Source organism: Lathamus discolor, chromosome Z, assembly GCF_037157495.1.
Source record: "Lathamus discolor isolate bLatDis1 chromosome Z, bLatDis1.hap1, whole genome shotgun sequence".
NCBI classification, from domain to species: Eukaryota; Metazoa; Chordata; class Aves; order Psittaciformes; family Psittacidae; genus Lathamus; species Lathamus discolor.
The window spans coordinates 51,107,976-51,128,819 of record NC_088909.1 but is presented as its reverse complement, the minus strand read 5'-3'; the positions used below and the strand labels follow the sequence as shown (position 1 = coordinate 51,128,819).

Genomic DNA, 20,844 nt, shown 5'->3' with positions numbered 1-20,844 from the left:
GGAGCTGGCAGATGTCACTGCAAGGCCAGCCTCCCTAGTCTTTCGTTGATCATGGTGACCAGAGGAAACGCCTGAAGACTGCAGGAAAGAAAACATCACTTCTGTCTTCAAGGCCAAGAAGAAAGATCCAGGCACCTAAAGGCCAGTCAGCCTCACATCGATCCCTGGGAAGGCAATGGGGCAGCTAAACCTGGAAACCATTTCCAGGGACATCAGCCACAAGAGAGTTGTCAGTAGTAGCCAGGGAAAGACATCTTTGACCAACCTGATAAATGTTTACGATGAAATGACTGGCCTGGTAGATGAACACTGGACATTGTCTACCTGGACTTCAGTCTGGCCTTTGACACTGTCTCCTGACAGATCCCCATAGAGAAGCCATTGATGTAGGGAATGGATGAGCAGTGAAGTGGACTGACAACTGGCTGAACGGCCAAGCGCAGAGGGTGGTGACCAGTGGAATAGAGTAATTGGAGGCCAGTGACTAGCAATGTACCACAGGCGTCAGTGCTGGCTCCAGTCCTGTTAAACAGCTCCAGTGATGATCTGCATGATGGGACAACATAAACACTGAGCAAGCATGCAGTTGACACAACTGGGAGAAGCAGCTGACATACAAGAGGGCTGTGCTGCCATCCAGGGACACCTTGACAGGTAGAGAAATGGGCTGACAGGAATCTCATGGACAAGGGGAAGTGCAAAGTCCTGCACCTGGGGCACAACCCCAGGCACCAGGACATGCTGGGGGCCACCCAGATGAAAAGCAGCAGGGCAGAGAAGAAACCTGGGAGGCCAGGTGCACACCAAACTGAACGTGAGCCAGCAATGTGCAGGTTTTGGAAAGATGAAAACTGGTAACTCAGTTGCCAGCAGGTCAAGGGAGTTAATCCTTTCCCCCGCCTGGGGGCATACCTGGAAGTGTCTAGTTTTGGGCTCTGTCATACAAGAGGGTTATAGACCAGGTCATAGATTTCATTTACAGCTATCCAGAGAACACACTGGTGCCCACGTCACCAACAGGAAGCGCAGATGAAGTAACCATGCTTAAGGACTCCCAAAAGCCATGCAGACATGAGGCAGGAAGTGAAGAAAAGCTGTACTTGATGCCAGAAGTCAGTTATAAATGCTCTTAATCTTCCCTATAAATCTCAGCAACATACTTCCTTTTTTCTTACCTCAAATGAACACTCTTGTTACCAAGCTGCCCCAAGCCAGAGGCCAGCCCTCCTACCAAACTCAGGGTGCAAGTCCCTCAGCAACATGCATTATCATGGATTCACAGTGGCTGACAGGCACATGGAGATGCCTACTCTCTTGGACCTCAAGAGAATTCAGCTGCTTCACAGGACTTGTAGACTATCTTTGAGACCAAGTCTTCAGTTCTCAGCTGGTCTCTCCAAATTGCACTAGGAGTCAGGTGAGGGTTTGATTTTAATTTGCACATTACAAGCTGGTAGTGGTGGATACCGTATCTACAGGCTTAACTGTTCCGTAACATTAAAAACGTCACAGCCACCAATCACATACCTGTGCAGCAGCCCAAGATCACTTATTTTGACTAAGACAGCAGTAGCTCCTCCACATGTACTCTGCAAGAACATACAGACATGCCCTCAATTCCATCCAAGCCAGCCTGGAATTCACTCACTGATCCCCAATCCAGAAACAGGAGGATGAACAGACATATGAGGCTGTCACTACTTTGCACTCCTCAATGGATGATAGAGCTCACCAGTTCCAAGCAAAGTGTTTCAAGAACAAAGCAACAAACAAAGGTGAACAATGCTTGCTTTAATGTTAGTTAAACCACTAGATGTGGCCTTGTTCAAGTCTTGCATCTGGCGAAGCAGTGTAGCACCAGGCTGATTCTCCAGAGAGGATTACATAAAAAGTTTAACATTTACATTAAAAAGAAAAATGCAGGTTTTTTATTGAAAGAAAAAAAAAATAACATTCAGATCACCATTGTATGTTTGTGACAACTGCCAGCTATTTTGCAAATTACAGCTGCAGCCCAGGAGTTTACCATTGCCCTTGTGTAAGCATTAGTTCATACTTTCACCTTTTGTCTGAAGTACATGATACAACAAACTACAACTCTTAATCAAATGCCAGATTTTCTCACATTTTTAAGCTAGAGAATCTGTTTCAGTGTTTAAATATCCAGGAGGTTCATGTGCTACAGTGACTAAGAGCAACGAATGATACTGTTTGCACCGAGGATGAACAGTTTTGCACGACCTGAAGGCAAAAACAAAGCACAGGTCAGATAACACTAAAAATACTGTGTTGACAACTTCTGTACAAGTAGTATTTGCCAATGGAGCTTTTCAGATGTATCACTGTCAGATGTTTCTGATACGTGGGTGTCTTTTCAGGCAGGAAAAACAATAATTTTGCTATCTACAAAATAACTTTATTGCAGTATCAAGGGAAGTAAAAAAAGAACTTGGCAAAAAAAAAAACTTAGCAATTAAAACATTACAGCTAAACAGAACAAAGCACTACAGTTGTAGTGAACAAGCAATGCTGTCTGAGAAGTTAAGCTGATTTCTTTTCTGCATCTCCTCAGACCAGTATTAACACAGACCAATGAAGTGCATGGGTGAGTGCACTTGACACTAGCTGACAACAAACACTTGTATAAAGATCAAACCCAATTAGAACTAATTTCAGCAATTTTTTAGGTCATACTTTGGAGAAGATTCCTGTGCACATTAACCGCAGCGTACATTAGTCTGGATCTGAAACAGAATCACCACCTGTTCCAAACTGAAGAGCCTGAAGAACTAACTTTAGTGTGCGAATCAAGTAGCACTTTAACTAGGTTCACAGGCATATGGAATTTTCAAATGAAACAAAAACCTTGCTAACAATTACTTTGACAATGCCATGCCCTTTTGGGAAAATAGGAAGCTAAACTGAGCAAACTAAAAAAAAGCCCAGTACAACTGCAGAATGTGCAGTGTCACAGCACTAGGAACTTGGCCTGTGTACACCAGATTTTCCATCTTTTAAAAGTATTGATCCCATGCAGCTCACTTCAGTTGAAGATGGTCTGAAGACATTATGCATTTACAGGAGGAGGGCCCAGGTAATAATTCCTTTTAGCCTGGAAGTGAAGTAAAACAAAGGACAAAAAAAACCCCAAAACAAACCAACCACAAAAGCCACCCACAATGAAAGTCCAACTGTATCTCACTGCCACATTAGGAAGGTTTATAGCAGGAAGTGCTGGGAGATGAGGAAGAATAGTTTGGCTCCAAGGAAGCTGTGTGACACTACTTAATATATATAAAATTGGAAAAAAATATAGTGAATACTAAATACAGTATTCACTGTACTAGAAAAGTACACTGGACTAGAAAAGCCTCTGCCTGCAAGCTGAGGATAGAGTAGCCTTATCTGCATTCTGGGAAAACTGCCTCTGTTTCAGTGGAAAAAAAGACATTCTTTTCATTCCATATAATTCATTCAGAAAAAGTAATTTACCATATTCTAGGAAGTCGCCAACCACTTGTTTTTAGGTGTATATAGTTCCTAGTTCATTCAGCTTTTATAAACACTATAGGAAGAGTACAGACTTCAGGACACAGAAAAAACACTCACTTGAAGTTGCTTCGGCTACTCTGATTAAAATAAAAAGTTATCTGAAATTAACTGATGCTATATTTAAGTATCAATCTACCTAAATTTAGACCAAGAAGTAAAAACATCATTCTCCAGAAAACTGAACTGAAAATGGAGCAAATATCACACTCTCTGTATTCAGACCTTGTTAAAGCACAAACACCAATAACCTGCAACTAACAGGCACACTTAATAGCTTGTTGTAAAATCAAGCTATGGCTTCCAGAGCTTGAGCAGGCCATCTTCACTGTAAGTGGCAATCAGGTTCTGGTGGGGGTGGTGAGCAATGCCAATGACGTCTTTTTCATGAACCTAGAGAATAAGCAGAAAGATTAACCAAGAGATTCTTCTTTTAGTAAATATTCTCTTCAAACAAGAACTAGAGAAAAGTTGGTCTGAGGTTTAACATGCTTTGTGCATGCAGCAAAAGTGGAGGAATGTTTCTTCCCTCCTCCTCCTCACCCACCCCGCTGCCATATCTAATAGCTTTAAATATTGACAGCTTGGTCAGATTTTTCATCAGACAAAGCCCAGGTCAAGACATGCTTTAGTTCAAACTTTGAACAATTCACTCTTGGCTTTGTGGATAAATATTTTCTTAACTTTTTAAATTAAAAGGGTTCTAAAAAGAGACATTGTCCTGGATTCAGCTGTAACTGTTATTTTTGTCCTTCCTACTAGTGCTGGCACAGTGCTGTCTGTGTTTTTGCTGTTGCTACGTAATGTTTACTTTGACCAAGGACTATTCAGTCTCTCACGCTCTGCCTCTGAGGAGAGGCACAAGCCAGGAGGAAGCAGAGACAGGACATCCAACCCAAACTAACCAAAGGGGCATTCCATACCACAGCACGTCATGCCCAGTATGTAAACTGGGGAGAGTCACCCTGAAGGCCCAGATCACTGCTCAGGTCAGGCTGGGTAACAGTCGGCAGGTGGTGAGCAATTGTATTGTGCAGCACTGCTGGCTATTGTTTTTAATTTCCTTTCCCTTTTTAGTTTCATATTCTCTCCCCTTGTTACTTTCCTTATCAGTAGCAGTAGTATTATCTCAACCCATTCTATCGGTTCTCCTCCCCATCCCACCTGAGGGATTGGGCAGGAGAGCCACTGCATGGTGCCAAGTTACTGTCTAGGTTTAAAACATGACAACATCCTACAGCCAAGTGATCTAGAATGCATTTGTTACCAATCATGGCTGCTAGAAGTGAAAGAGTCCTTGATATGACACTTCTCCTTACAGACTTGAAACAGCACAAGCATTTAAACCATCTTTGTGTTTAGAACTTCCCAAAAGCTCAAAACTAAGAACTTACAGTCAGAGTTCTCTCCAGCTTGCCGGTCACTGTGCTAAAGCAATAGAGCACAAAGTCTTCACCAACACAGTAGATCCATTCACCACGAGGTGAAAGTGCACAGCAGACAAAGTCACCACCTTCTCTCTTACCAGAGCTAAAGCTCCTTACAATCTGTAACGACACCCCCCCAAAAATATTTGACAGAATTAAGCTACAGCACCTCATTATTATGTTCAAGACAAAAACATTTAGGCAGTACTAGGCCTGTTAAGAACACAGGATCTTTCCATAGCTACATTTGCTTCTTGCAAGTCAAGCTGTCCTATAATCTCAGTACAGAACAGTTCTCATGAAAGCAAATGGAAGAAATGGGGTTTAACCCAAGGCTAGGTTAACTAGGTTTTGGGCATTTTTAAACAGAATGAGACAGAGAGACTTGAAAGGTCACTATTAACATCACATACTTGTCCTTGCATATTCATAATGACGACTGTATTTGATCTGTTGCAAACAACAAAGTGTTCTGGGTTTTTAGGGAGCAGAATGACACAATTCACAGTAATGTCTGTCCCGGCAGTGCTGCCAAGAGATTTGAAGGTGTTTGAGCACTCTGTCGTCTTCACATTCCAAACCTAGTACAAGAAAGATATGCAAAACCAATTAACAAACTAACAAACAAAAACCCTGATTCAGGGTTCAGATTTTTTAAGGCTCCTGAAGGGAAATATGAATTCCAAAACCTGTAGTTTAAAGCAGATAAAAGACCACCAAAAAATAATTTATCATAACTATTTTGAAGCCTGGACACCACAAACAATTTCACTACCACTGAACTGAATATTATTTTCCATTACTCAAATTCAGCCTGGCTCCCTTTTGTTAAGCATATTCCCTAAGGGGTGAGTCCAGACTTGCTTTCTCATTTTAACTTGTATCTGTGAATATACGTGCAGTCTTTGCACACGTAATTTGCCTTCGACAAGGCAAACACAAGAATTGCAGGGAAAAAAAAAGCCTCACTGATACCAGTGGGAGAGACATCCCAGATTCCAGCTGCTTCAGGCCCAACACCAGGCTGTTCTAGCTGTTTAGAAACAGGAAACGCAACTGCTTGTTTAATATTTAAAATAAAATTAACTCATCAACTGCGGAATATTTTTGCTGTTTACATACTAGCACAGTCAAAAGGAAAGGTACCACCCTCTTACTCTACTCCCATGATTTGAGGCAGTCTAGCAAGAGAATGCAAGTTTGAAGTAACACCCCATTTACTACAATCAAGATCTATCACAGTGTCCTAGGCCAAATCTATAAACCAGGTATGTTTATCCATCCCTTCCGTGCACTACATCGATGCACTACTTACGGTGGCTGCTTCTATACTAATTTTCTTTTTCATTATTAGTCAGTAATGCCCTATACACAACGTTTTACTCCTCTTAACTACTACACACCAAGTAGTTCCACACTTTGCTGAGACTAGAAGCCACTCCCACAGTCAGTTTTATTAATGCTAGATTACCTAGCTTACACAGCAAGGGACTCCTAAATAGCAAGAAATAAATATGTGTCCAACACAGTAAGCAAGAAAATGCTGTTATTTCAGATCAAGGAATCCCCACATTCTAAGATGACAGGTTTCAATTCTATTTCTAGAATAAAGCAGGGACAGGCAGATAAGGGCTGCACTTATATCCCCCTTTAATAAATACAGCAGAAAGACTCTACAGCAATCTGTGAACACAGTATGAAACTTTATCTGTTCTCATTTACAGCAATCTACAGCAAAGGTCACAAAGACTTATTACTGCAGATAACCCCAAGTCCTTCTCCAATGACTGCAACAGTCATAACACATCAGCCCCAACATGCGAAGTGTCTGAATACACTATTCATATAAAGGGTAAATAAATGCTATCTTACCTTCACTGTGCCATCAGAAGATGCACTAATAATATAATGGCCATCCTGGGTAAAAGTAGCTTCATTGACAAAGGAAGAATGACCACGGAATTCCTTTAAAGTTTTCCCAGATTTTAAACCATGAATCCTGTCACAAAGGTCAAATAGAGTGAGTAACTGAGGTAGTGTGAACAACCCCCTGGCTTTACTGTATTTTACTTCCGAGATACCTTTGATAGGTAACAATAAAAAGTGCTAAAAATCCACAAGCTGTCTTTAGGACAAGCCCCTTTCAAAGCTATTATATGTTCCCCTGAAAAGCTTAGGGAAACACCATCAACCTTCAGCCTCAAGAACCTGTATGTAATACACACTGCACATGCTGGGCAAAAGGACTATTAAAGGGGAAACTATGAAGCTGACAGAAAGAATTACAGAATCAAGTTCGTAAGTCACTAGTCTAACCAAGGTCAGCTTGCTCAGGGCCTTGACCAAGCCCTGAGTTAAGAAAAATTCTCTCCTTGGACCCAGGCAGACTTTTTTCCTCTTTTTCAAGCTGTTGCCACTGCCTCTCTTACTGTGCAATTCTGCAGTATTTGTTCAACCATCTAAAATGAAATTACAGAGGTGATCCGTATCAGCCTTAAATTGTACTACATACTGACTACAGGAATATAGTTTTCACGCAGAAGTTTGAAGCCTTGAGAATGAAATTACTTATTCCATTTTAAGTTTCCTGTCCTTGATTCAACATCCAAGCTTACACAGTTTCAATTAAAATCCTTATGCTATAGTTCATATGTATCAGGATTTCAACAGATTAAAATCTCTTAATAAGATGTTTCACAACACCAGTTCACTGTGCAGTTGCTTACAGATCCACACATCTCTTCATCTAAAGCAGTATTATTGGTGACACTGGGTTTTACAGCAGCCTAATGCCACTGAACATATTACACAACCCATTCAATTAGACATAAAATGTACGCACTTATCAAGCACTGGATCAATTTGACTCATAATCTGAGTCCCATATCCTGCAACTCAATTCTGAAAGACAGATGAGAACTTCTGAAACCTTGGCAAACTGGATAGATGGACCGAAAGAAGACTCACAATGCTGAAAGCAGATCATTGCAGAACTACCTCAGGCATAAGAATCAGCTGGGGACTGACCAGCCACAGAGGAGGTTTTCAGCAAAAGACCCAGCAGGCCTTGTGGAAATCAAAGTGAAAGCCAGGCAGCATGCTACGGCACTGAGGAAACACATCAGATGCACTAGGAGAGGCAGAGCCTGTAGATCAAGGTTCCCCCCTACTTGGCAGAGGTGCAGTCACCTTGGGAGGACTGTGTTCAGTTTTGGGTCCCCACTAAGGAGTCACTAAAATAGCCAGAGGACAGCATCACAGAACAGTGAGGGGAGGCTGAAAGGGCTAGGTGCATTCAGCCCAGAGAAAGGAACATTCAGGAGCATCTAATTGCCGTTTACCTCGTAGACAAAAATGGTTAAACCAATTATTATTAAGTAAGTCAGAATAACCCTAAAGAAAAGAAAATGAGCCAGACAAAACTCATCTAAGTCACTTTCAACTGCAGCAAAGTGGCTGCATAGCAACAGAACTTTGCTGCAAACCCAATCGACCCAGCAGTAAGCAAATTCCAAATAGGTGCAGGTTCACTACACAAATGTTAAGTAATCATTGCACTACACAAATGTTAAGTAATACTTTCCAGATGCTAAGAGCTGCAGGAACAGGGAATTTATAAGGTTGCTGCCCATCTGGTAACTTAAATTAGGACAGAGTTTGAGTACTGTAGTGACTATCTGCTATTATCAGAAGTCACAATTAACTTTCATTCTTGATTTTATCCACTTTTCAATGATCCTTAAAAAAAAAGAAAAAGGATATCTAAGTCCTTACTAAACACCTGATAAATTGAAAGTCAGATTCTTCTTAAGAGGTTCCCAAGAGGCAAATGCAGAAGAGGCAAAAGGACAAGAGGCAAATGGCACAAGTTACAAAGGTAAAAACAAAGACAAAACTTCCTTCCTTATGCCCAGACAGGATTTTCTCCAACACAGCTGTACAGCCCTAGGACAGATGCCAGAATCAGTGGAGTCTCCACCCATGGTGATTTTGAGAACTCAGTTGGACAAAGGCCTGACTGAGCAAGCTGTCCTGACTGTAAGAATGTCTGTGTTTTGAGAAGCATATTGCACTAGAGACCTCTAGAGGTACCTTCTAATTAAAGATATAATTTATGCATAGTCTGCCTTTACACATATTGCACAGACACTTGGGCTTTCTTAGAGCATGGATACAAGCCCAGCCACCTACATACCTATTGCACTACAATCCACTGATTTATTACATTGTTGCTTTAACAGATTACCTGCATGACACGTAAGGTGCAGTAGCTGTATGCATGTAAGTCTTAGGACATGGAAGGTGTCAGGTAATGCCAAGTTTGTTCAGTTTAGTCCAACCACATTAAGAGGGATGTACTTCCTTTGATTTTCTGTACACAGATCCCATATCCAACCACTGTAACTAGGCTGACACACTATGAACTGGCTGAATACACAAACTGGACTGTGCATCAAAGCAACTCCGAAGTCTGCAGAAAAACTCAGCTCCCATTCCCATGGTTCCAAAATCACAGCCTGTAGGCCTTCAACATTATGAACTGCTTCACTGCCCCAAAAAGAATGTCAGGCACTGGGGAACTGAACTATAGACCATAGCAGTGGGGCTGGAACTAGACCATGTTTAAGGTCCCTTCCAACCCAAACCATTCAGTGATTTTAAACTGGATGGAAACAACTACTTTCAAATCATGTAGTAAAGATGGTGAGTATGATCAGGCTGTTTAGGTCGTTTAAGAAAAAGAAATGTCATTATCCTGCTATCCTCTGACTTTTTTCCCCTACACTTATCATGAAAAATGTTATTTTTGAAGGTTGACACAACTATCACTTAAGCTAGGAGACTGACAGAAAGAAAGTGAGCAAAGTCAGTGTAAGCAACAACAGATCAGAGGCAGCTGGCCCCTTACCCCTGAAATAATTAAGTTAAGCAAGGTAAAAGGTTTAACTTTCAAACTGCTCCACTCCAACCCTCAGGAGTCATGCTCTCCTATATACTAAAACTCGGTGCAAAAGGATCAAATCCCAGGTCAAATCAATATATATTCAAAAGTTTTTCTTCTGCACTGTAGGTCACATATTTACAGTTTATTTACCTGATTGTCTGATCAAATGAAGCACTAAGAATTTGGCTGCTGTCTTTAGAGAAGCTGAGGCATGTAACGCCTTTGCTGTGTGCTCGTTCAAATCTTCTCAGACACTGACCACTCTGAATTTTCCAAACCTGAGAGGAAACAGCAAAGGAAACAGAGGTGGTTACTTTGTTATGAGATCACAGAAGCTTAAAAACATTAGAGGCAATACATATCTGTTTCTGAACCACACTAAATTTGTTTTTAGAAGGAACTGCAACATCACTGTAATTGAAGTGCATCTTTCTGGTAACCATCCCTACCAAAATACTGTAGAAAAAAGATTTGTACCTTGATCTTTCCATCTTGTGCTCCAGTTGCTAGCATTTCTGTATCTCTGCTGAAGCACATGCAAAGCACTGCATCATCCATCATCATAAAATTATCTTGCGCCTGGTACTTCAGATCCTAAACAAAAGCAGAAGATCCACCAATCAAAATAGCAAATTCAATTAAATATATTTTAATGCAAAGTGTAAAATTACTAGGTGTTTGAACTTCAATTGTATTTTATAACCCATCAGCAGGCAGACCTCACAACCTTGTAACAACAGGGTGGTGCTACTGTCACCATTTTAAAGGCAACAACGATGATCCAGATCCCTCTTCCTTTGCAGAGGGAAGCTGATGACAAACTGGACAAATGAACCAACGTAAAGATTTCAGAAAGGCATCTGAATCACCAAGCCAGGCACCCTTTACAAATTCACAGTCCCCAAGAAATGAAAACAAAGTATAAAAATGAAAGAATAAAACCAGGTGCTCTGGCCAATGAACCATCCATGTGAATAAAATATGGTACAATTTACCTTCCTAATCTTTCCAGTAGTGAAGTTCCACACTTCAATGAAACCATCAACAGAGCCAGTAACAAGATACTGTCCATCTGGGGAAAACCGAGCACACTCCACATGCGACTTCTGCCCAAACTGTTTTATAGAAGACAAATTAAGCCTGTCAGCAATTTTTAAAGAGTGACTCATTAAAACAAAAATGACACTCATTTTGGTGGCAAAAATATGCCATTTTCTACAGGTATGCATTCACAGATTTAAGGTTGCAGTACAAAACCCCTGTCAATACCAACATATTAGCACGTCTAAAAAAAACAAAAAAAAACCACCCTTGTCTTTTGTTCACTGTGAGAACTGGTAAAACTATTACCTAACACTTCTTGCTTGAAGCTGAAAAACCTCCACATGAGGAAGCTGCCTATTCTACATTGTGAGGGCTGCAGGACTACTATGTCATTACAGCATAGTTTTCTTTCTCTTTTGTTATCTATATGATTAAATCTTAAAAAGGAGATACTGATCCTATTAGTACACCTTGTGTTTCTAAAACTTAAATAGTTCACAAAACCTAATATATAACACACACATAAGTTCAAGACACAAGTACTGCCTTGCTCAAATAAAGAACGACTTCTGAAAACTGAATTATTCTTAATTGTGAAGTCAAACATTTAAAACATTTATCATATTTACAAACATTTTGAGCACCCAATCTTATTAAGGGACCTCATTTCAGAGTCTCATAAAATGCCTCCTGATGAGATAAAGCATGGAGAAAGGGGGAAGAGGAGGAAGGGAGAGAGCTAAAGATGATTTACAAAAAAAGAGAACAGAAGAATTCAGAAGGTTTACTCTTCTCTCCAAACATAAAGGCCAGCAAAGGACTAAGCTGGAACACCACACATCAAACACAAACGAAACACAACATCACCTTAATATGTCTGCTCAGCTGTGTTGGGAACTTTTCTTCCTCTACGTCTTTCACAGCTGCTTTGCCTCTGAACAAGTCAATTGTCATACCAGGAGGAAGCAGGCCCTGATGCTGCTGCCATTTCAGTGCCTGGAGGAGTTGAAAGCCACTGTTACATGTCAGTTAGCATACATCTTCCACAACAAAGCTTGCTTCTAATTAACATAATACAGCAATTCCTTGTACCCTTTCAAAATATACACCTGAACAATTTGAGACTGTGTATAAACTGGGAGGAGTCACCTGGAAGGGCAGATCACTGCTTGGGTCAGGCTGGGTACTGGTCAGCAGGTGGCAAGCAATTGTATTGTGCATCATTGCTGTTTATTGGGTTTTTCCTTCCCTTTTCAGGTTATATTCCCTCCCCTTCTTACTTCCTTTATAATTAACATTAGTAGCAGTAGTAGTTTTATATTATACTATAGTTACTGGACTGTTCTTAATTCAACACATGGGGTTTACATTTTTTCGATTCTCCTCCCCATCCCTCCAGGAGCTGGAGGGAAATAAGGTGGGGTGCAAGAGGCTGTGTGGTGCTGAGTTATCAGCTTGACTTGAATCACAAAAGTATGTACCTTAAAAATACACTTCTCTATGCTCACAGTACCTATTTTATGGCAAAAAATCTACTCCTGGAGTGCTGACTTTCCTAAATCCGCTAAATCCTTGTCACATGGAGAAAATATAATTTTACCTATACCACATGTAAACATGCAGTACATAAGCTTTACTTGTATAGAGTCTGAGAATCAACTAGACAAAACTGACTGTTATCTCACAGGCAGTTTTATGCAGCAAAGATGCACAGAAACTCACATAGCTACTAAAATATTATTTAATAATTACCTGCCCCAGCAATGCCATGAGACGAGAGGGAGGCACCACGCTGACTTCTCCAGCTAAAGCTTGTGCAATAGCAGCTCTCCGCTTCTCTTTGCTACTTCCATCTGGGTATGCCTAGAGAAACATCACTTGTGTAAAATCACTCTTCTAAACTACTCTTCTAAACTACTTTCCATAAAAACATTCACTGCTTTGAACAGAAGCCCCTTCCACATTAATTTCCTATTACGCCTTCAAGACAGCCCTTCCTTTTAACAGCAACCCTCAAAACACTTGCAATATATTTTCACTACAAATTTCTGGCTGATGTAATCAGTCAGAAATAATAACTTATTAAAAAAAAATGTATATTTTCTTCTGCATATATAAAGACAGGAAAAGCACAACACAAGACATCATCCCGTGGCAGGACACAGGTACAAACCCCTAAACTTCCACCTGCAGTACACTTCAAAACCACTGCCTTGTGACCAAGTGCTACACATCGTTGCCCTAACACTTCATAAAACGTGCAAAATCATGAAACTGGGAAGATGCACGTTTTTACTTCTAGAGCAGAGAAAGAAAAGCTGCAGTAAGCACCTGGTCCTGAAGTCAGGGGTCATGTAAGAGACCAGTGTGAAGTCTCTAAGGAGAGCATAACTTACCTCACGAGGATCAAAGTAAGATCTGGCCAGAAGGTTTTCAAGGTGTATGTACCGCTCTGGCTGAGTTTGTTTTAGCATAATCATGGGATCTGTTTGTCTCAGGAGAGATCTGGCAGCACCTAGCTCCCGGAGCTCAATCAACTCCAGCACAACCTGCATGAAGAGAAAAACACCTCCATCAGTAAAGGGGAAGTGGAAAATACCAGAGAGAAATCTACACCCAGACCAGAAAAATCTGACTGGAAAACCAGACCACATGCAGCCTGCACGCACTCACCTGCTCATAGAGATCAATGAGGGTCTTGTCGGGCAGCTTCAGCGACTGTATGGCTTGCAACACCGTGTCCCAGTGCCCACTGTTGATGTCTGCCACGAAGCTTTCAATACTGTCCACAGTGTTCAGGGACACGGTAGTTTCCTCCTGAAGGGTGGCGAGGGCTCGGTGCAAGCTGTTCTCCTTCAGGTACTGCATGATCAGGCGGATCACGCTGCAGAGGCACGGCACAAAGTCACAAAGACGGCCCTGCGGCCCCTCTTCCCCTTCCCTCCCAGAGCCCCGCGGCCTCTCTCCCGCCCGGACGCTAGGCCACAGCAGCAGCGCGCCCGCAACAGCCCCCACGTTCCCCTGCCACCTCGGGAGCTGCCATCCCCGCGGCCATCGCTCCCCACGACTGCTCCCGTTATGTCGGGGCGCACCCCGACACCCCCAGTACCACACATACTCGGAGGACTCGATTTCGATCGACATCTTGCTCCGCCGACACCGTCACCACACACTCGCCGCTACCGCCACCACTAACAATGGCTTCCGCCCTCACTCTCCGCCTCTTCCGGCACACGCCGCGCCCCCTCCCGCCTGAAGCACCACTCAGCGCACGGGTGGGTGGGTGGGGAGGGGGGACTAATTTGAGCATGCGCACTGGGGCACCCAGAGCCGCGGCTGCCCCCTGTAGGTGGGAGGTAGTCACTGCGGTGCGAGCCGAGGCATATGGCGAAGGGGAAGGGGACGGACGAGGGAGCCCGTGGTGGCTTCCGAGCTCGCCGCTCCTCGGCAGATGGGTGGGTTGGTGTGAATACCGGCGTTAGTACTGCGCTGTGATGTAGCGCAAGCCAAATGCGGGCGTCGGGGGGTTGCAGCTGAGCTGGGCAGGAAGGCTGAGAGTGAACACGTGAGGGAAAGAGCGCTGGGAAGGTTGTTCTGGCAGCCGTGCTAGGCTCCGGTGGTTTCGTTCATTCCCTGTCCCTCCCAGCAGCAGCGCTCCAAACAGAACGGCCGCTTGGGAGAGCGCGTGTGGCATCGGGGAAGAGCCCTAACGCGAGTTGCCCTACGTGGTTACTGTGCAAGTGCAGCGCTGTCTCGCCGGATGGTTTGCACCTCCTGCACAAGCGTGTTTTAGGGCCTGAATACACTGGTTTCCGACGGAGCTGCAGTCCACGCACCGTCTCTCACTCATCAGGATCTCGGGAGGCTCCCTGCGGTGACAGAGACACGTGGGGCTGACTGCTGGTCGGGTCTGGCAGGGATGTGGAGCAGCTCCTCGGCCACTTGCTTCTATGCATATGCAGGTTTGCCGATGCGAAACAGGGATCTTGCTTGCTATTTGCAAGCCTTAGTCCCTTGTGAGCTCTGCGTTTCAAAAGCGTGGTCGTGTGTGAAAGGTGGCACTGCATAAAGTAATATTTAATTAGTAGGGAAGTTAATAGCGTATCTTGTCAGCTTTTATTAATTATGGACTAAGAATCGGGAAAACGCTGCTGTGCCCAGGCAGACCCCTGCAGTGGTGTGGAGGGACATGGGAGATACCTGTCTTTTAAACACAAAAGAGTGGCTGTGGCAGCCATCCATGCTGCTCGAACTCTGTCCGAGGCCAAAGGTCTGGAAGCCCCGGTTAATGCTGTGTACCTCCTGGGTTCTTGTAGGCTTAGGTAGCCTTGCTGGGAAGGGAGCTCCTAGCTCCCTTGGTGTAGGAACGAGGCCATGAGATCCGTTGCGACGGAGTTAACAGCAGCACCCTAATAGAGGTGATGGGCTGCTGATGGGGGTGATTAGGCTGAGAGGTGATTAGGGGTAGAGGCCGGATGGGTCTTAATGGTTGCCTCAGCAGTGTGAAAGAGGGAATAATGGTGTGTGTCACAGTTCTATTCCGACCTTGCACAAGACCCACAGCCCTTTGAGCGGCCAGACCGAAGGTAATCAAAACTGTCGTTCACTTACATATAACAATACACCAAAGTGAGATCCCCCACACCATCTATGATGGCAGCAACAGGCAGTTTGAAAACAGTCTCAACTGTAAACCGGGCATTTGAGCTCCTCCATGGCAGAGCATGCGAATACGACCCCGCTCTGCGGACGAGTCAGCGGGCTCGCTCCTCTCTGCAGGGACGCACGCCTCTTTGTGCCTCCTACAACACTGGATAATACCCGGGTGAAACTGAGCTCAATAGTCTATTTTTCCATACGAGCTCAATTAACCATTGGCTAGCTTTGGATTACAGTGCTAATGAAGTAAGTGAATTTATCAATGGCAATTCAGAATCTGTGTTAATGTTGCTTCAATAAACTGCACTATTTGTGGATCTGTAACTGTGAAAGTTCTTACTGAACACAACAGGAGATTGAGTGTTGAATTAGTGATAATCGGAATGGAGCCCAGCCATCCTCCCGATCACTGGCTGGAACGCAGCGGGTGCATTTTTCTCCAATTTTCTATGCGTGTAATGCAAGACTGGGCAGCACCAAGGATCCTGCTGCTTGTGTCTTCCTGGTGTGGGGCACTTCCCACCCACACCGGTAAGTGCCCAGTACCAGTGCTACACTGCTAGTGCACGGGGGTGTGAGATCTGCTGTACTTGGCCAGTCTTGGATATACTTGTTCCTTGCTGGCTTTTTAGGCTTAGTGTACAATTTGTTGGATGAGCCATGGAAAATAGAGCCGTGTGTGAGAAAATGCCTGCCTTTGCCAACAAAAGCTGTTCTTTGCTGTCTCTGTCCCCTGAGTGCTTAAGAAAGTAATCCAATATCGCAGAGTTGAAAAAGCAAGGAGTGAGGCACATGGGTAACGTTTTGCCTGCTGTTGTGTCCTCTCCACTCATCTTTTTTAACTCCTAATAGAGAGGTGCAGGGGTTACTGCTCGGTACTAGTTAATTATACCAGGTATTTTGTTCTCAGTGACAGGTGTATTGATGTCTGTTGAAGGTTGTTTTGAAAACCAGTCTGATCCAGACTGTAACAAAGCAAAGCAGTAAAGTCCAAAGATAGCAGCTATTTTTATTCTGGCAGCACATAGGGCTCTGGCTCACTAAATTCAGCTGCATAAAGTAGTATTTATGCTAGTAGTATGCTCTCCTGCCCGCCCTCCCTCCTGTTACTGGTCCCAGCAGGAAGAGCTGAACAGACAGGCTGCCTGGTCCTGAACCATCACAGTCATCAGGATGGCACTCTCCCGGAAGGTGAAACCAGCACAGGAACAGGCTAACAGCCTGGACGGATGTCAGTGCTATATATATGCCACCTGGCCTTCCTTCCCTGATAGCTGCAGAGGGAGGTAGACCCCCCGACTAAACCTCCCTGTGCGGAGTCAGCGCTCTCCATGAGCTTCATCCAAGGACAGGGTCGTGACACACCAAGTGCTGCGCAAGCACACAGGAAGCAGACTTCGGCTTTGTGACTAGACACAGCTAAGGCCAACCTGATCTGGTGCTGGCAGCAGAGCTGTGTCTGGAGACCTCCAGAGTGTTCCATCCACCACTTGCAGGACGCCAGCTCTGGCAGAGCATTACGTAAGGGAAGGAAAGGTTTTTATTTTATATTTTGGCTCCCCTGGGAAATGGATGCAAAAGGACATAAATATTCTTGCTGCAGTTAGGCATCACAGATGATCCGCAGTAGAAGAGTTAAGCTGAGTCCTTGTAGGTACCAGGCCCACTCTTTAAGTGGGAGCTCGGTCAAATTTTTTAAGGAAATATATCTTTTTCCCTGCATGAAAATTCAATAAAATAATTTTCGTATCTCTCCCAGTGGAAGATTAGTTGGTTTTCTGCACTCCCCTTCTGCTCCCTGGCTTCCCTTAAACACCAAACCAGGAATGAGCCATACCTTACACTGACCATGTCACCTGAATGCAGTGGCAGGGGAGCAACACCCGGGCACTGCTGGGGTGCAGAATCACAGCTTAGGGGTAGCTGTATACCCATGAGGACCTCACTTTCCCTGCCAGATGGCCATCTGGCTTCATGTGCAACTGCCTGCTGCCTCGCCAGCTGCAAGCCTTGGTTTCCTATGCTCCAGAGCTGTGCTATGGCACCAGGAGGCCACATAAGCTTACAGAGACAATGATGTCCTTTCTCTGCTCTCCAAATTACTCTAGAGACCTGCCGTAGGGTTTTGCTTTTCTCAGCTTTCAGACCACAGGGCCGGAAATTAGTCCTTCCGCCAAAGTGCCTTCGCTGTAGTCTGAAAATAAGAGGCACCCCTCTGAGGCCAGCATCTTGAGAGAGGCTGCATGGGGGAACCAGCTTGTGTCATTTCTGTCTCTCTGTTCTTGAGAATACTTTTTATGGGTCCCAAAACAAAAAACCACCCAAGACCTGCGTCTTGCAGGGAGGGAGATGTGAGACTTGATGTGGTCCCAGAGGATCCTTAAACCTGTGCATATACAAGCTTTGTTTTTCAGTGCTGTTGAGGCGAACCACACTCTGGGCCATGCGAAGAGATGCAGATCATGGGACATTATTATCCCCTCTGCTGGGCATCCACTATGGAGAGATGTGGAGAAGCTAGAGGGTTCATGCATGAACAAATAGTTGCTTGAACTGCATGGGGCACAAGGCCTGCAGGCAGGAGCTGGGCAGGGAGCTGGGTTCAACATCAGCCTAAAACTGCAGGAAGTGCAATTCCAAATGGCTGGAGGCTCTTTGGTAGCCTCAGTAGATGCACCTAAGGACAATAACCACATGGCGCTGGGTGAGTTCAGTCTGCACAACCCCTTTGAAGGCAGCCCTGAGATAAGGCACCAAGGAGGGGGAGGCAATCCTTGACCTGGGGAGTGGGCTTTAGCTGTGGCCACACAAAACTTGGAGGTCTGGGAGAGCCTTGCCACCGGTGGGGCTTGGGCTGAGCCCCCTCCAGGAGCCCTGGTGCTGCTGGGGCCCTGCAAACTGCAGACCACGTCCTGGCTTTATCCGGCTGTTGGCAGCACTGTGGGGAGGACTGGTGATTTAGGCCTGTCTCTAAGAGATATCCAGTGAAATGTATCTTGGACTAATTAGGCTTTAGGGCTCAGGAACTCGGTTCCAGTTGCCTGGCCTCTGTTTTGACCCCTCTTTTCTTTGAAGTTCATAGAGAAGAGGGGAGAGGAAATGAGAGGAGAGGCCCTGCTTTTCCTGTAAAATGCCTCATTCCTCATAAAATCTTTTGGCAGGAATCTCTTTCAGCTGGACAAGCTGAGTACTTTAATGCACTCCTGCAGTCATTTTCCTTTCTTGTCTCATTCCTCTGGCTGCTCGGTCACTGCTCTGCGTCAGTGAAACTGTGGATGCACAGACACAAGTGCTCCTCGAAGAGGTAGCAGAGGAGATCTCCAAAAGCATGTTAACGGGCTCTGAGTTGCAGCAGCTGTGTTATTTCCTGGGCCAGCTGAAGTGCACAGCCCTGCACAGGGCAGTGGTGGCAGATCCAGCTCAGCTCTGGGGTTTTAGACCTTCCTTCCAGGCAAGCCTGTTGGTGGACACAGCTTCCAGCCCTTGCAGGCTCTCCCTCCCATTGTAACACAGAATTGCCAGCTGTTGTTGGCAAGGCATCTCTGGAGATCTGTAGTCCCAACTCCAAGGGCCAAAGCTGGACCAGGTTGTGCTGAGCCTTGTTGAGCTCTGTGCACCTACAAGGACAGATATATGGTTTCTGAGATGCACCACTCTCAGTGGAGGGGTTTTCTCAATGCCCAGCTGGAATGTCCCATCCTGCCCATTGCCCATGTCCTGTCCTTGTCTGCCTTGGAGAAGAGCCTGGCTCTGTTTTTTCCATAACCACCATTCAGTCTGTGGATGACACCTATGAAGATGCCTTAGTTGTCTCTTCTGCAGCTGGAGAAGCCCAGTTCTACCAATGTCTCTTCACATACTCGGTGCTGCAGCCTCATCACCACCTTGGGGGTCACTGCTGGTCTCTCTGCAGTTTGTCAGTGTCTTCCTTGTACTGAGTAGCCCCCAAATACTACTACTGCTACTTGAATGCAAGTACTGTCTTCTGCAGCAGTAAGTTATGAGGCAGGATCATCAGTATTGAACTTCACAAGGTCGCTTCTGCCCGTTCCTCCACCCTCGCACTGGGTGGCAGGCCTTCCTTCCAAAACACAGCAACTGCTCCCACAGTTGACATTAGCTTTGTCTTATTTTCTTGGAATGGGTTTCAACCCACCTCTCCACAAGACAGTAGGTCCAAAAGGGTCCTGGGAGCTGCCCAGGGTTTCCACCCCTCTTGGCCAGGCATGCAAGGCTAGCCATGGGAGCTGTTGTTTCCCTGGAAGGAAGGTGGCCTTTCTGCAGAAGATAACTTGCATGGAGTGTGGTGAGAGCTGCAGCCACTCTCCTCCTTGCGGAAGGTGAAAGGATGGCCCAAGTGCGGTCAGAGATTCCCTGCAGCTATACTCAGCGGTGGGCCACCTGCAGTCCTTGATCTGGAGGTTTCGCATCCTCTTCTCGACTGAGACTGCCTCACTGCTGCGGGAGTGAGGACTGAATCTACCTCCAGCAGGGCTTGAGCTCTGGTTTGGATGAACAGCCAGTGTTAGGGAGTCTCCGCTCCGGCTTGCCTCCATGTGTTCCTGTTGTCTGCAGGGGTTTGCAGCAGCGTGTAAAGAGTCTGTTCTCAGACTGCCCACCAGCGTCATCTTGGCCCTCTGACTTCTGGATTGGGCATCTCAGAAGCACTGTCTATGAGCAGCAGCTGACCTAAGGCTGGTTAGGGAAGGAGAAGGCCAGGGAAGGTAATGCTAGCACCAGGCTGTGCAGGGAAGTTTTCTGCTATCTGCAGTGAGGATCAGCAGCTGAGGAGCAGCAGGAGATCCAGTACAGCTTGCGGATGGCCAGGCAGTTGGTGGTGTTCTCACAGAGAACAGCTTTTGGGTTCCAGCCCCATAGTGTTTCCACATGCAATTAGTACAGAGTGTCTGCAGAAGCCATGCATGCAACTATGCAACAGTGCTGGGGCACAGAGGTGCATCAAAGCAGAGTACCCCTGCACAGTTTTCATAGAGGTTCCTGCTATCCTTCTTATCTGCATGGTTTTTGAAGTTCCAAATGACCTGCGGTATGAGGACAGCCAGGCATTCATTTGAGTACATACAGAGCAGAGGAGGCCTCCTGAAGGCAAAGCACAACGTGATGTTCTTAGGCTGTATCACCTTGGAGTGGGAGATCTCATTACAGTTATATTTCTGTAGCTGCACCTCGCAGCCCATTGGAGTGATTTTAATGTGTGAC

General features: G+C 45.0%; 1 protein-coding gene across 1 annotated transcript; it reads right to left on the bottom strand.

The window, feature by feature from the left end:
• Positions 1–1,771: 1,771 nt before the first annotated feature.
• Positions 1,772–14,181, bottom strand: SMU1 (SMU1 DNA replication regulator and spliceosomal factor). The gene is made up of 12 exons (XM_065663162.1): positions 14,084–14,181; positions 13,639–13,849; positions 13,362–13,514; positions 12,718–12,828; positions 11,833–11,961; positions 10,917–11,036; positions 10,399–10,515; positions 10,072–10,199; positions 6,849–6,975; positions 5,390–5,557; positions 4,944–5,096; positions 1,772–3,942 (listed from the first exon to the last, which is right to left on the bottom strand). The coding sequence occupies exons 1-12, from the start codon at positions 14,107–14,109 to the stop codon at positions 3,844–3,846; spliced, it is 1,542 nt and encodes a 513-aa protein (XP_065519234.1). The 5' UTR covers positions 14,110–14,181; the 3' UTR covers positions 1,772–3,843.
• Positions 14,182–20,844: the final 6,663 nt, after the last annotated feature.